We start from the raw sequence: 17,279 nt of genomic DNA on the forward strand, positions 1-17,279 counted from the left end.
CCCTACCCTTATACTTCACTGCGAATCCCACCCCTCGCGACCACCAACCGAAAACATCACACATATCGTTGAGGGATGCTCGCGCAACCCTCAGTTCTCCAATGGCCGCGATTCGCTCTATTCCACAAAATCATGACTCTCTCGGAAATCAAAATAAAGCCCCTAAAAGTCCACTGACAACCGCAGGCAGCCCTTTAGCTGACTCGTGCGAATCTGAAGTGAATCTGAAGTGAATAAAATACAAAACTTGAAACTGTTCGGCTCAAACTGGATAAGTTGGATAATATAACGAATTTCTTCGTAAGTGGAGTCCTTACGAATACGAGTCAAGTGTTTATATACGAAGAGTTGACCCTATTTCGGCTGCGCATGCCTCGGAAATGTTCAGCGTTTGAGGATGTCATAGGGATCCCAAGAGAAAATCTTGAAATTTAGTTTTTGCTTTCCAATGAAAACATTTTAATCTCCAAATTCCAATTTTTCGGATTAGAATACTAATTTTGGTCTCAGGGGTCCGAATATGCTTTTATGCCATAGGTTCATTTAATTTTGCGTTTTTAACCCTTCGTTACTCGCGTGAAACTGCCCGACGTTGTAACTCGCATCACGGTGCTGTGACGTTATATAAATCTGAGCGCGCCGTTGCCACAATTCATTCGAAGAAGAACGGATATTCCCGTTTTTTAGCTCGTGGGAATATATCACTCGCCTTCGGCTCGTGATCTAAACCTCCCACTCGCCAAAAAACACTTTTTTGCACTCGTTACGAAATATACTATTTCCGGCCTGTTGCGATGGTTTTTTTTTACTCGTGTGGCGTTGGCCTCCGAACCGTAGGCGAGGACTGGCCAACCACACGAGTAAAAAACCCCATCGCAACAGCCCAGGAACAATATTTTTCTGTAGTGATTTTCAAGTTTTCGAGTTTGGGAAGTATGTAATACCAATTCCCAGACGAGAAATCGTGAGAAGCAGTACAGAAAACGTTATTTTTCGCCACGGCGTAGTCAGAAAGGCAGATTTTCCTCCCCCGAAGCGGGATAATATATATATATACTTCACATGTATATATATCATCGGTGAAATTGATAAATTCTGTCCTTTTATGGAGACCGATTATGTTAAAAAATTGAAGATAATTAATTGAAAATGAAAAATTCTTTATAGAATTCTTTTACTCTACTTCGCTATTCACTTCAATCATTAGTCGAATTCTCTTTGATTCATTATCAATATTTATAAGGTATTCATGAGAGAATGAAATTCAATGAATTTCATTTCTTCATTTCAACAAACGAATAGATCAGCGCGCGCGAGAGCGCGCGCATAGTTCTTGTATCACAAAAAATAGGATGTGTTACGCGTGCGTGCGGAAAAGTGTTTTTTACGCACTTGTACGCAATCTTCGTGAAAATTTCACTAAACGAGTTTTAAGCGAAAGGCCAACGTTTTCTATTCAAATTTTCACACATGAGTTATGTTATCCATGACATCCTCAAGAATCCCTTCCCTCAAACAAAGAGAACTATTCATTGTTATGAACAGATAAATTACAATTTTAGTAAGCTTAAATAAGTGGTGCCGGTGTTTTGAAGTTCTCACCACCTGCATAAGAACACCTGGCCTTCTTGAGATACGTGTGTTGAATCAATATAGTACCTGAGAGACTCTACAGTTCTTTATACGATAAGAATCCCCCTCGACAACAAAGAAGACTGTGAAATGTAACCCGAAGAGGAGACAACGGAAAAGAGAAGAACGGGGAATCTCTGGAGACGAAATATTTAATCAAGACGTGAGTTTATCCATCTGAAGTGGGAGTTATTCGGATGCAGTTTCGGTGATAGGGAAGAAATCAAGAAAACTACATGAGCTGCTGTCCTTTTATGTAAGTCTATATTAATTTATTTTATTAATCATGTTGTTATTCAACGACACCTGTGTTTACAGTGGTTACAGATGTCAACAATGAGTAAATGAAAAAATTTGAACGAGAAATTGAAGAAATACAAAAAATCCTATTTACTAGAGATGAAAGAAACGTGAAGCTGTTTTATATCGAAATATTTCGAAACTGCCTGACCGCTAATCCTCAATTCTGATTGGTCAATGAGTCACGTGAAGTAGTCGCTGAAAAAAAACCTGGTATTTTCAAATTCTTCAAATGCCAACAATTTTTTCTGCGTCATATTTTTCATTTTTTCATGTGTGAAGTTGATCTTTATATCAAAACATATCTAAATTGCCTAATTGTTGATCATGAGAAAAAAAACATAGTATTTCTAAATTTTTTTAACTCACAAATTATTCTTCACTTCCCAAATTTTAATTTTTTCATATTTATCACACGCCAAAATGATCAATTCTTGCTTCTCAGATTTTCATACATAAATTCTAAACTCTACAAAATTCACGAAAATTCTTCGGTTTCCCAAATAATAATATTCGAGAGAACAGATCGAGAAAAATCTGTGATCTACGGTTATCTGGAAAACTGTGAAATTTTCCGAAGAATTCAAGAAATTTGTTCAGTTCTCCAGGAAATCAATTCATAACCCTCCCCTGATTTTTCGACAATTACAGATTTTAATCAGATTATTTTAAAAAGTAAAAAAAAAGAATTAATGGAAGATTAAAAATTATTCATTGATGCTTCACTCTTCATTCTTTTCATTCTCTTAATTCTCTTTAAGTCATTATCAATATTTATAAAACATCTATGAGTATATGAAGTTTAATAAATTCGATTTCTTCATTTTCACAACAAAAAGATGAGCGCGCGCACAGATCTAGTGTATTAATAAAGTTAAAGAGTATGCCCAAATTTTAGTTCGAGCATACTCTTGGGCATTTCCTTGACGGAATGAAAAATGAGACTTGGGCGAAAAGGTCATAAGGATCAGACTCGTAAGGGTCGTCAGGGTCAGAAACTTCTATCAACAACATTCAGCGTTTATAGAGATCAAAGCCAGATGTCCTTTGTAGATAATGGTCAGAAGTCTGATAAGTGTCTTAAGGCTGCCAAGTGAATTTGGCGATGACCTTGAAAATTGACATTCACCAACAAAGTTATAATTTTTTAAATTAATAGTATTAGACAGATGGTGATAGTCCACACGCAATACCCCCTTCCCGTGTGCACTTCTAGTGCGATAAGGTTTTTTTAGGTGCGGTAACAATTTTAAAATTTTTGAACTTATGGATATCGAGAAATTGAATAAAGAAAATCAGTCTTATACACGGCCTCTCATGGAGTTTTGGTTAAATTGAACGTTTCAACCCCCTAGGAACTCAAGAAAAATTTGAAAAAATTTGAAGATATGGGGAATGATGTGTTCAATGTGATGGCGACAAAAAACAATGGGGTACCGGGGTGAATAAGAGAGATATTTCAACCCGCCGTACCCATTTGATCCCATGCTTTCTCGAGGTTCGTCACGCGAAATAGAGGATTTTCCGCATTTATTTTCTCGATGTCTAGTTCCGGTTGCGGGTTTGAAATTTCGTCGGATGGATGAATACATATTCTCCAATGATGGAGGGAAAGAAAAAATTTTTTTTGAATCTTTTTTCAAATTCACTTGGCACCCTTAAGCGTCGAGGTCATAAGGATTTCAAGGGCCAGATATCCGCTATGAATGAGGATCAAAGTCGGATAAGGGTTTCAAATAGGAATGCAACGGACAAATCTGAGCGGTCAATTTACCGTCATTTTATACGTAACACATCACTAACCAAAGGTCAATTACTAAACATTTTTGGTCATTTTATAAAAGAGCATCAGTTTTGTGTCGATAGATTTATTCATTCATTTATTCATACGGATACTTCAATCTTTCATTTAAGAAATATCAGTTATCATCGCAATTTTTCAATATATTAATGCCAGTTATACTGGTGTTATTCAGGGAATCTAGAGAAAGTCTTCATTGATTGATTCACACATTCGAATTACGAAATATAAAACGTTAGTTCTACGAATCGTCTCCGTCGGCGTGACATTCAAGTCAGCTGTTTCCAGGGGCCTTTTACCTCTGTAGGTGGCGTATAAATAGAACATAAACATCGCAACGATGAGACGGAATATCGGAACCTGTTTACGTGCGTTTGGAAGTGATAACTGCGCGTTTCAGGAGGATGCATGAGGAAGATAATTCCAGACCGTCGTAAATTTCAGATCTTTCTTTCCTCATTTCCGCGGCTTTTGAGAAAGTGAGGGGATTTATCAATCCAGAAAATCCTGCGATGGAGGTTTTATTCATTTATGTCGGAAGAAATGTTGTATGTGGACAATAAAACTATTGATGAATTAAAAAAATTAAAAATTAAAAGGTTTTTCAAATTAAATTATTAATTCTAAATGGAAGGAATTTGCGATTGGACTATCAAATGACGACAGTGAATGTTATCATTTGCTTACGTAAAAGCTATTGTTTTTCTAATAAACAATTCAGATTTTTCAAATGGACGTTTAATAGATTTTTTTTATTCGATAATTTCTGTTGAATCATGCCTAAATTCAAAGTCAAACTTTTTACATAAATTTTTTTTGTAATATTGAAAAATATAACAGTTTCAAAATCATCCTTGTTTGCAATTCCACACAATTAATAATTTTAATTAACCCCTTGAACTCGTGCTCAAATAAGAATGAAATAGAACTCATAAAATTTTCAGACATTAAAGTAGTATAAACATGACTTGAATTTTGAACATCAAAATGGGAAATAAATTCCAAACAAAAGTTAATATGAATAGAAACATTGCTGTTCAGTTTGTAGTCAATCGTCAGTTTTCCCTCATTGATAATCATTAATCTAGAAGTGCAAAAATAATTCCGAGACTTAGGGGACGGTGGGGCAAAATGAAACACGGGGCAAAATGAAACAGCAAGAAAATCTTGTGATCTAAGGGAGATAGGACGATTTTCATAAAAACCTTTTTTGTAGAGAATTTTACAAGCTACAAAAAAGGTCCTCTTCAAAAATGTCCTATCTCCTTTAGATGACGAGATTTTCCCACTGTTTCATTTTGCCCCATGCTCCCATATGAGAAAATGAACTTTTCGAGGTAAGAAGATGAAAATCTAGAAACAATCTCGAATAATCAGAAAAAATGAATAAAAATTCTGTGCTCAAAATGAAAATCATCGTCAGTGCCAAACTTTTGTAATTAATAATTCACGTTTCTGCGTGCCCGAAATGGAGTGTTATGTCACAACCCCCTAGTCAAAGGAGAGACCATTGTTGAAAAAAATAATTCAAGAAAGAATTTGATGGATCAATTTCTTACACTCATCAAAGTTAGAATTCGTGTGAAAAATGATCAATGAGGAATAATTTTTTTTAAGCTTTTTGAATTTATTTTTCCTCCTTACACTCAACGACTCAACTGAAGTCTATTCATACTCATTAAACGAACAAGACTGAATCATACCCCGTGTCGACAAATAATATGAGACCACTTTCCTCAGATAGCGATCATCCCATTGTTATTCTTCTCCCCCCCAATGGACTTAATTTTTTCTCCCACCGTTAAACACCAAAAATTAATTAACAACAGCTGATAAACATCTCAACAAAACCATTTTTATTTATTCAGAGAGTCATCTAGAAACTTATGAGGATCATCAATTTTTCATCGATTAATTCTTTCTCGTTAGAAAATTGAGTGATCATCATGAGAAGAGATTATTAGTCCAACACAGGAATTTTTATCAACTCTCTGGGGGCTCCTTTCTCTTTCTCTGCTCTCCCTCTTCCTTTTCCTACGTGTAGATTTTCTACGAATGTAACAAATATTAATAGAATGCAGTTAGTTATTAACTAGCTGTGTGACAGAATTAAAGAAAATTGAATACCAAGATTTTTCAGAATTCCTGCAATTACAAAAAACATCTCAATGTTTTCTAGAACATCCGAGAATTTCGTCAATTTCTTTGGAAAACTTAAATTTTCTTGACTTCTCGGGTGTTCGAGAAAAGTCGAAAACATCGAGGTATTTTTTTTTCAATTGCAGTAATTCTCAAAAATTCTGGTATTCAATTTTTTCCTATTCTGCCCGGGCGAAGTCGGGCCACACAGCTAGTCAATCAGAATTTGAAATTAAATTGCTCAATTGGAACAAAAAAAATTTTTTTTTGACAATTCAAGAATTTCCTCGGCGTTTTTAGAAAACGTAAAAATTTCCTCGAATTTTCTAGAAAATCTGAGAATTTCCTAGAAAATTCATGAGTTGTTTCAAATTTCCTGTAACACCATAGTATATTGTGCACCAAGGGAGGACAACAGGACATTCTAACCCACGTAGGGATTACCACCCTCGGTTTCGCCTCGGGCGGTAATCCACACAATACGCGGGTTAGAATGTCCTGTTGTCCTTCCTCGGTGCACACGACATTTTCCGCCACAACTGGACGGTTAAGTTCGATTTTTCTCTGTAAATGAAAGGGAGAAATGTGGGTTATGTCATTCCGAGGATCTTCTAAAACAGTAGAAATCCGAGGAATGAAATAAGCCAATTTCCCCCCGTCATTTGGGGAGGAAAATCGAACTTTCCGTGAAGATACGACGGAAATTTGTTTTTCTATTTTTCTGTAAAACCAAAGGATTGCCTCGAAATTTCTACAAAACCCGAGAAAATCCTCACAGTTCGTAGAAATCTCAAAAATATTCTCAAAAACTCGAGAATATTCTAGAATTTTCCACAAAGCTCCAGAATTTTCTACGAAGCATATCAAACTATGCGCCATAATGCAAAGTATTGCGTGAATCGCGGCCAAAGAATGGGCAACAGATTGATTAAATTTAAGATTTATTGAGATTGCAAGCATGAAAATTTCCAAATTCCCCTTTTTCCTTATTTTTTGAAGTAAAATTCGGCGAATTTTCACAAAAATCCCAAGCTCTCGCTGGATAAACAAATTTGAACAATTAAAAAGCGGTTTAAACAATTTCGTAATCTCCTCAAATAAAAAAATCATGAACTCCATTTACTCTCCCCCAATTAAAAAATGAAACAATTAAAAAAGGAATTACCTCGAAAAATTCTCACAAACTCCTGGGAATCCCCACTTCCCCCGACCTTGAGCTAACCCGTAATCACCAGCGATGGAACAGTCCCCCTAATAGCGTAATTGCACCATGCAATGGAAAAAAAACCTGACTTATAATTTTTCCTTTCTCAACTCCGTCGTCAATCATTACTCACGACATTAATAGCGTATAGGTATCACGTACGATCGTCTTCCAATTCAGATGCTAAGTTACCATTCCTAACCCTGTATCCAACGGCCCCCCCCCCTTTTCGCCCCTCACACTATCGCCTCGACAGCATGACCCCTGAGCAATAGATATATATATATAGAATAATACCTGGGAAACAAAAATTCAAAGCGATTGGACAACTATTATTGCAATTACTCATTTTTCAATTTCTCGATATCGATGTGGTTTTTTCACACGAGTAAAAAACCCCATCATAGCAGCCCGGAAAAATGCTATTTCAGCCTAAGCCTATACCTTTCCCCAGAAATCTAGTTTTCTCCCTTTTTGTGTAAATTTTGGAGGTTTTGGAATCAATTCAGTAGTGAAGCGGTAAACCGAGTTAAGTCGATTTTGACTATTAGCCAGTTTTTGCTGAATATCTCGGAATCTAAGAGAGATAGCAAAATTTTTCTCATGACTTTTTTTATAACGCTCTATTGGCTCTACAAAAAAGGTCATGACAAAAATCTTTCTATCTATTTTAGATTCCGAGATATTCGTCAAAAACTAGCCAATAGTAAAAATCGACTTAACCCGGTTTACCGCTTCGCTACTGAATTAGAATTGGTTTTGTAGAATCATCCGGTTTGGTAATTCCGGCTAAAAATTACCTGGCGCCTATAGATTTTTGTATTTTATAGTTTAACTAGAGGAAGAGGAAGGAGGGCGAAGGTAATAGGCATTTTTAACCCCCATACGAAAATGTCACGTTACAAATGGCAACACGGGAATAAATGCTATTTCATTTGCCAAAAAGCAAATGAAAAGGTAGAAATAAAATCGAAAATGATTTAGGCGAAATAATGGAGATAGATTTTTTTTCATTATTTTTCCCATAATTCTGAGAAAAAAATGGTACGGAAAACATGTTAAATCGTGGCACCAAAGGAATCGTCATTGTGCCATATTATTGGTATCACCTCTATCCATTACAGTCGTGTAATGTTACGGCACATTTCATTACAAAAAGTCATTACGGGGACAATTCATTATAGCATTTTTCATCATATGGTCAAGTCATTACGGGGACAATTCATTATAGCATTTTTCATCATATGGACAGTTCATTACGGAAGTTTTTATTATTGCGGGATTCATCAATTGACATATTAATTCGAGGCTGCCACGATTCAGCCGTGATTTTTGATCGTGATATGAACGATGCATTTAATTCAAATTGTGATGATGGAAATATGATGATGAATTATTGTTGTGATGAAATGTGCTGTAATGAAATCAGTAGCGAAGCGGTAAACCGAATGTTTTGACGAATATCTCGGAATCTAAAAGACATAGCAAAATTTTTCTCATAACATTTTTTATAACCCTCAATTGACTCTACAAAAAAGGTTTTGACAAAAATTTCTCTATCTTTTTTAGATTCCGAGATATTCGTCAAAAACTGGTCAATAGTCAAAATCGACTTGACCCGGTTTACCGCTTCGCTACTGAAATGTTCCTGTGATGAAATGTGCTGTAATAAATTGTGCCGAATTAAATGGTATAATGAATTGTGCCGTAATGATTAGAGGTAAAATCATATCATTTGGTGTTGCGCTCTAAAGAAAATATAGAAAATAAAAACGTAAATTTTCTATGAATCTGTGGGAAAAAACGCATATTTTTCTTCTGTTCTGTTCTGTTCTATACCAGGGGCTACGTACATCGCACATCCCCCTCCCCATAATTCACGAATGTCTCGGGCCAATGGGTAGAGTCACATTCCCACCACACACAGAGTAACAAGAGACGCGAGTGAGCCAGCACCAGAGACTGCATTATCAGTTTGTCTCATCACTTCTAGTGTTGTTGACTCCAGTCTCGTCGGGAAGAATGAAAAAATAGGTTTATTGTTTAGGATTTAGGGTTATTGGTGTGATATTCAGTTGGGGGAGTGCGTGAGAGGTCTGTGATGCTTGTGAAAGGGGGATTCTAGGGGTTTTTATTTGGGAAATACGAGGGGAAATGGCGGGTGGATGCAGCAGGACATTCAGCTGAGTGTTTTTGTTCTGTTGTGTTCTGTTCTGTTTTGTTGATCTGGTGGAGTTTTGTGGGTCTTGACGACGGCGCGGGCGGAGGGATGAGGAAGAGGCTGAGGCAAACGTGATTTTCTCGGGAGGTAGAGGCATTGTTGTTGGGTGGTTAGTTGAGTTTTGGTATTCGTGACATGTCTCTGGGTCAAGAGGTGAAGTTTTAGGGACTCGTGCATGGGATGCGGTGAAGTGAGAGGAGAGGGTCTCAGATTGAGTGAGGGTCTGGAGGTTTGTGACGACTGCTGGGGATCATGGAGGCTCTCAGGCTGGCGATTCAGTAAGTTGATGCTTTTTGGTTAGTTTTTACAGGGGTTTGGGGGAATAGAGTAGAGGGAAAATCGACATTCCTCGGGGAAATCGTGTCGATTCCGTCGAATTTTGATGGAAAATCTCAAATTCTGTTGGATTTTTGCGTGGAAATTTACTCAGATTATGTCATAGTCGGTCAGAAGCTGTCATAATATCCCCGAATTCGACATTTCTGGCCAGAAATTGACAATATATGACGTGAATTTGGAACAGGTGCATCATACAATGTCGTAATTTATCGGAAAATCTGTCATAATTTGACGAATTTCCACAGAATTTGCTGTAATTTATCATAATGTCTACTGTCCTGGGAGTTCCCTCACATCATTTGATCTGATGATATTTTTCGCCATATTAAACATTTTTTTACATAGCATGACGAATTTTTGTCGATGATTTAAACAATAACTCAAGTGAAATGTCGCTTTGGTCATTTATTATCACATTTCTCAGGAATCTGTCATAATTTGTTCGTTTTTTATTATTTTCGACATTTGCTTCCGAATGAAAGCATTGTAATCGTTCAAATTTAAGTTTTGGATTTTTTGGATTAGGGGAGGGCAGGGTAAAATGGACACTTTAGACTTTTTTAAAATTATTCATAACTCAGAAACAAATGTATCAATAGAGCTCAGTTTAGGCTCATCACAAAGAGAAAGAATTGTTCTTTGTATTGAAAAAAAAAATGATTGAATTTCATCAACATTTCAACCCGTCATTAATATTTTTAAAAAAGTCAAAAGTGTCCATTTTACCCCAACCTCCCCTATATTGATCCATTATGATCCAAAATGACCGAAAATACAATTTTTAGACTGTGTCCATACGTATATGTGTGCATGTATATAGGAACGAGTGGGGTAAAATGGACACTTTATTTGTATTTGTTAAAAAATGTCAGTTGATGGCGGATTATGGCATTGAGTATGATAGAATCTGTCAAAGTATGACATTAGACGTTCCATTATGTCATTATTGAATAGATAATGTCATATTTTGACATTATCTGAGAAGTAGCCATGCTCAAAATGTCCTCAGAAAATGTCATCATATGACAAATTATAACATTAAAAATCTGACATAACGACGTCGCTGGCCGAGTGTTGATGAGCAAATTTAGCTCATTGTATTATTATTATTATTATTATTATTATTATTATTATTATTATTATTATTGGGAAAAGTGGGGTAAAATGAAACAGTCGAAAAATGACTGTTTGATGCAATTAGACAATGTTGGCAACCAACATTGAGGCAATGTTAGCTGCCAATGTTGGGGCAATGTTGGCTGCCAACGTTAAGGTAACGTTCACTGCCGGCAATGTTTGGCCGCCGGCATTGAGCTAATAATGGCAACCAACGTTGGTGCAATGTTGAATTCAATGAATCATTGACGCCAATTCAAAATACATCGCCACAGAAATTCCATTCGGAAGGGAATTGCTAATTTATTAGCAAAAATATATGGACTATGCTGTATCGAAACCAATTCCCCACTTGTTTTTTATTTTCACAACACAAATAAATTTACCAATTGAGCTAAGTCCAGGTTCATTACAAAGGGAAAGAATATTACTTTTATCTTTCCGCGTGACAAATAAATGGACATCATCAGGAAACATCAAGAGACTTCTTCCTAGCTGAGATGAGTCTCCACGAAAAATATCTCTTGACGTTTCACGTTAAACCTCTTACCTCTCAACGTGTTCCTAAAACCGTCAACACCGTTAAATCCCCCAAAAATCATAAATCACGTCTACTCCGATAACAGCCAGAGTAATCTTCACATCAGTCTGAAAATATAACTCGTAGAAAGTTGTTATATTTCTTTGATGTTACATACAACACCCTAAACCAAAGAGATTTATCACATGAGTAGTTAGCTCAACTTTCTGCTACACTAAACAGTCATTAGAGGAGCCAGGAAGGAAAGTTTTATTAGAGCTAATAATTGTCTTCCTTTTTTAGCACTCGGGATATTCCCGAATGTTTTTCACCGGGATTTACCTGAGTGTTCACACATTCAAACACAACCTCTCACAATGAATTTAATCAATAAGAAAAGGATAAAACCATGTCTTGTGGGAATGCCCGGAGTGCTCCGAGGTAGTCCGAAAAGAAATGGATGAAAGATTAATTAAACATAGGTGCCCCAGGCCGTTCACTATAGCTGCATTCCTGATTGCAAGGGACCTAGAACCACTAAAGATTATTCATCAATTTGTTAAAAAGAATAGAATAAGAATCTGATGGTAGAACGACAACCTGACAACTGATCAATCAAATGTTATTTACACCCATATCCCGTTGTTCTTTGTACTCTGTATGAAATTTATTTTTGTAAATAGCCATTTGGGTTGATACTTACCAATAAAAAAAAAGGATAAATGTGTACGTCCGCATGAAAAGGGACCACTTTGTCGATTCTAGTTTCCGAGATATTCACGTTTTTGTCTCAGCAACTCCCATTTACACTCATGTTAAAGTGTTTTTTTCATCTGCTCCGACGACGTCATTTTTCACCCTCTGAGGATCATTTTGGGCTCAAAATGTGCGGAATGTTATAAATATTATCAGAGACATAACTCCATATCGACAAAGTGGTCCCTTTTCATGCGGACGTCCACAAATATCTCCAAATGATGATGAAGCTGAAACTAGTGAAAGATTCACCAACAGAATTTGCGATTTAAGCACATCCAAAGGTGTACAAATATTCTTAAATCATGTACACACTTTTTTGCACATGTGATTATTTGACTCTCATATCTTTAAAAATCACCTAAATTGAATCTTCTGCTGACGAATATTCCGCTAGTTTTAGGTTCATCAAATGATGAATAGATTTTTCCACAATTTGTTCCGATTCTTTTTTTCACGTGTGTAATATATATATTTCACATGCATATATATATTATCGGTGAAATTAATAAATTCTGTCCTTTTATGGAGACCGATTATTTTTAAAAATTGAAGATAATTAATTGAAAATGAAAAATTCTGTATAGAATTCTTTTACTCTACTTCGCTATTCACTTCAATCATTAGTCGAATTCTCTTTGATTCATTATCAATATTTATAAAGTATTCATGNCCGCTAATCCTTAATTCTGATTGGTCAATATGTGACACGAAGTTATTCACAAAAAAAACACGCGGCATTATCAAATTCTTCAGTGACATAATTTCAAATTCTTCAGAGGTAATTTTTTTTTTACGTATTATATNGATTATTTGACTCTCATATCTTTAAAAATCACCTAAATTGAATCTTCTGCTGACGAATATTCCGCTAGTTTTAGGTTCATCAAATGATGAATAGATTTTTCCACAATTTGTTCCGATTCTTTTTTTCACGTGTGTAATATATATATTTCACATGCATATATATATTATCGGTGAAATTAATAAATTCTGTCCTTTTATGGAGACCGATTATTTTTAAAAATTGAAGATAATTAATTGAAAATGAAAAATTCTGTATAGAATTCTTTTACTCTACTTCGCTATTCACTTCAATCATTAGTCGAATTCTCTTTGATTCATTATCAATATTTATAAAGTATTCATGAGAAAATGAAATTCAATGAATTCCATTTCTACATTTCAACAAATGAATAGATCAGCGCGTGCGAGAGCGCGCGCATAAACCTTGTGTTATAATATTGAGCATTTGTGAAAAAATGAACCCATTCGAAAGAAATTTTTAATTTATTAGCAGCAATAACTACTCATTTATAAAAAAAAATGGAATTATCCACTTGTTTTTCATGGAATTGATATTTCCAACGTAAAATTAGTAATTTGCAAAGATTATCGCTCTCGCGCGCGCATAGATCGTGTGTTATAATATTGAGGTATAAATTACATGGAAAAGCCTCCGTTAGTAGAGCACCCGTCAGCCAAAGGTGGAAATGTGGGATCATATCCCACTGGGTTCGAATGCGTGTTCCGCCGAATTTTTAATTTGTACATTGTTAATTATTCAATTCAGTAGCGAAGCGGTAAACCGGGTTAAGTCGATTTTGACTTTTGGCCATTTTTTGACAAATATCTCGGAATCTAAGAGAGATAGCAAAATTTTGCTCATGACCTTTTTTATAACCCTCAGTTGGCTCTACAAAAAAGGTCATGACAAAAAATTTTCTATCTCTTTTAGATTCCCAGATATTCGTCAAAAACTGGCCAATAGTCCAAATCGACTTAACCCGGTTTACCGCTTCGCTACTGAATTATTCCTCCCATATAGGGATCCGGAAACTCGATGGATTGCACATAGCATCCCGCCTTCCATGTAATTTACAGCTTAATAACATCTAAGATTGACCGCAAAAATAGCGTTTAATATAGAAATTGAATGTATCGGTCGGTAAAATTATTTAGTTGAAGAAATTGTTACACTGATATAAATGCGTAATCATAATTTTCTCTCATGATTGCTCATGTTTGTTAAAGGACTCGACTCGGTGAGAGGATGGTCAGTATGAGCTCGATGCTCGTAGAAACCGTTAGTATCAACTACGAGGACTTCAACGAGAGCTTTTTGACCTGCGGCACTTGTCTATGTGTCTACGATGGCAGTGAACATACACCGAAACTTCTGCCATGTTCCCACACGGTGAGTTCGTATGAATAAATCAATTTCAAAGTCACCGACGCCGAAGGAAACATCAAATAAAATAGTGAAACGTCATGATTTGATTTTCAATTTGAACCAAATTGAAAATCTGGCGAAATTAAGTCAAAGCAACTCTTATTCAATTTAATAAAATGAAACAAACAATGAATTATAAATGATTGACGGAAATGATTTGCAAAATGACCATTCGGAAGCATATTGCTAATTTATTATCAAAAATAACTATGCTATGTACAATACAAGAGTAACTTCCCAATGGCTTCAATCTAAATTCAGAATTGTCGAGTATCCCTGAGTAACGGAGCATCGAGTTGAAATTTGTGAGTTGAAAAAATAACTTTAGATAACGTTCCGTAGATAATGCGGCCGGGCCTTATTCTAGTCTTTTCTGTTATTTGTCTACATTTACATCATCCAGATAATCAAACAGGAAATAACACGCGGCCTTTTTGATCAAACTTATCAAAAAGGTTGTACTCAATTCAGTAGTGAAGCGGTAAACCGGGTTAAGTCGATTTTGACTATTGACCAGTTTTTGACGAATATCTCGGAATCTGAAAGAGATAGAAATTTGTTTGCCATGGCCTTTTTTGTAGAGCCAATTGAGGGTTACAAAAAAGGTTATGGGAAAATTCTCCCATCTCTCTTATATTCCAAGATATTCATCAAAAACTGACCCAAAGTCAAAATCGACTTAACCCGGTTTACCGCTTCGCTACTGAATTCAATTCAATTTACTCATTGCTTTAGCTTACATAGCTCCTCACAACGGAGAGAGGAGTCTGACAGACGTGTTTTTTACTCGATAATTAGAATACAAGAGAAATCAGTTTTATGTAACAGTTAAATTATCCAATATGATTTTCCTAGTTTAACAATAAATATTAGTGTGGTTTTCTGCCCTTGATGTTAGTGTTGCAGTCGTGGAACTTTATAACACAGGGTTCGATAATTTCTTAACAATGCCACATTTGGCCAATTTTAGAGAGGAAAAAATGAAGTCCCATCACTACTTCATGGTTCGCCGCATTAAGGATTCGGAGAATTTCACTATTTTCGGAGTTGCAATACAGATTAATCTTCGAGGACAACTTCTCTCTGTTCTCATTAAATTTGTGACATTCAGTTAAGACGCGGTTTAAATCGTTAATTATGGCCTGAGACTAATTTGGACAAACGAAATCGTCCTCGAATTTTAATATTTTGAAAAGGTTGTACTCTTCACCGAAAAAAAATAGTTATCAATTACCCAGTAGTAAAAAATGATTGTTGGTCATGATTATTAATTACAGATGATGATTATAATTGCAGGTGTGTTTGCACTGCTTAACGAGGATCGCAGCCTCCCAGACACGTGAGGCCGGCCACTTCCGGTGTCCAATATGCCGAGAGCTGATCACAATACCACGCGGTGGTGTACCAGCACTGCCACCATCATTTCTCGTCAATCAGTTATTGGACCTCATGTCTCGACAGCGACGCGAAGTCATACCAAAGTGTTCAGTGCATATCAATCAGGAGTTATTGTTCTGTGAGACTTGTGATACTGTTTTCTGCACTGTATGCACTGGGGGCAGTCATGCTGGCACATCACCAGGCTGCACTGAGCATACGATTATCCCCTTCAGCATCGCCATCAAACGAATGTCTGAGATATTACTTTATAAGGCGAATGAATGTATTTCGAAGGTAAGATTTTTTATGCATTTTTTTTTCTTTGCAAATTACTAATTTTACGTTGAAAACATCAATTCCATGAAAAACAAGTGGATAATTCAGTAGCGAAACGGTAAACCGGGTTAAGTCGATTTTGACTATTGGCCAGTTTTTGACGAATATCTCGGACTCTAAAAGAGATAGAAAAATTTTTGTCGGGAACTTTTTATGGCCCTTAATTGGCTCTACAAAAAAGGTTATGAGAAAAATTTTGCTATCTCTCTTAGGTTCTGAGATATTCATCAAAAACTGATCAAAAGTCAAAATCGACTTAACCCAGTTTACCGCTTCGCTACTGAATTGCATTTTTTATAAATGAGTTGTTATTGCTACTAATAAATTGAAAATTTCTTGCGAATGGGTTCTCTTTTTTCACAAATGCTTGTGCTATTATTCTCTTCTTCTATTTTTTTATGGCATATTTCATATTTCCATACGTACGCACATACATACATTACAGACACGGTATAAAAATTGCATTTTCGCCTCGTTAATGATCAAAAGAATATTTAATTAATTTTCTTTTCCATAAATCTTGATTTTCCAACGAATTAAAATCGAATGAATCAAGTAAAATTGTAATTGCCAGTTGACACAGGCTCAAGAATCCGTCAGCACGGAGCTCGAACGTCTAGACGCTGCAATGGAGCGATGTTTGAACGTGGTAGACGCCGAATTTGGCGAAATAATAAAGAAAATAGAGAAGAAACGCGAGGAGCTGCAGGCAGGTGTGACAGCAGCTGCGAGAGATAAAAAGCGAGTGCTGGAGGAGCAGCACGCGCTCATTGAGGCCGAGAAGAACAAGGTGGAGCGTGAGTGCGAGGGGCTGCAGTATCAGGTGGAGGTGAGGAACATAACGCAGAGGATTGGCAGTCTGACTGATCAGTTGGATGCAGCTGTGGCGCTCAGTGAACCCAGGGAAAATGCTTTTATTACTGCTGAGTTTAATCATAACGATGCCATTGAGGAACTGGAGAAGGCACTCAGTGCTCTTGGCCGTGTACGATCTAGCACGACATTACCAGGTACTTTATTTTTTTCTTTAAGGATATCCAAGTATCTTTTACAGTTTGATACAGACCACACTGTAGATTCAACTATTTTCAATCATCAAATTTGTCAATCAAATTGTGTGAGAAAAATTTGCCAAAAATCATGAATATTCAGTGTCATTCAAATTTCATTTTGCAAAGAATTATTATTTTTTAAACATTCGTTGGTTATAAATAAATAATTAAAATTGTTTAAACTTTCGGAAACCTTTTTTTAAGCATGAAATCGATTTATGGTAAAATTCTGAATATGAATAAATTTGTT

General features: G+C 36.0%; 1 protein-coding gene across 4 annotated transcripts in view; it reads left to right on the forward strand.

Annotated features, from left to right (window-relative positions):
• The window catches only part of LOC107039634 (tripartite motif-containing protein 2), a 22,677-nt gene continuing 5,398 nt past the window's right edge, over window positions 1-17,279 (forward strand). The window contains exons 1-5 of one of the 4 annotated variants that reach the window (XM_015259355.1): window positions 1-300; window positions 1,546-1,888; window positions 14,063-14,225; window positions 15,558-15,935; window positions 16,552-16,987. In XM_015259355.1, the coding sequence (XP_015114841.1) occupies window positions 1,869-1,888; window positions 14,063-14,225; window positions 15,558-15,935; window positions 16,552-16,987 (997 nt within the window). In that variant the 5' untranslated portion in view covers window positions 1-300; window positions 1,546-1,868. Of the gene's footprint in view, window positions 301-1,348; window positions 1,889-9,021; window positions 9,576-14,062; window positions 14,226-15,557; window positions 15,936-16,551; window positions 16,988-17,279 lie in introns of those variants that run through there. The other 3 variants (XM_015259356.1, XM_015259353.1, XM_015259352.1) reach the window with 3 other exon arrangements.

This window comes from Diachasma alloeum, unplaced genomic scaffold (genome assembly GCF_001412515.2).
Source record: "Diachasma alloeum isolate Michigan unplaced genomic scaffold, Dall2.0 Dall_scaffold_00302, whole genome shotgun sequence".
Lineage (NCBI taxonomy): Eukaryota > Metazoa > Arthropoda > Insecta > Hymenoptera > Braconidae > Diachasma > Diachasma alloeum.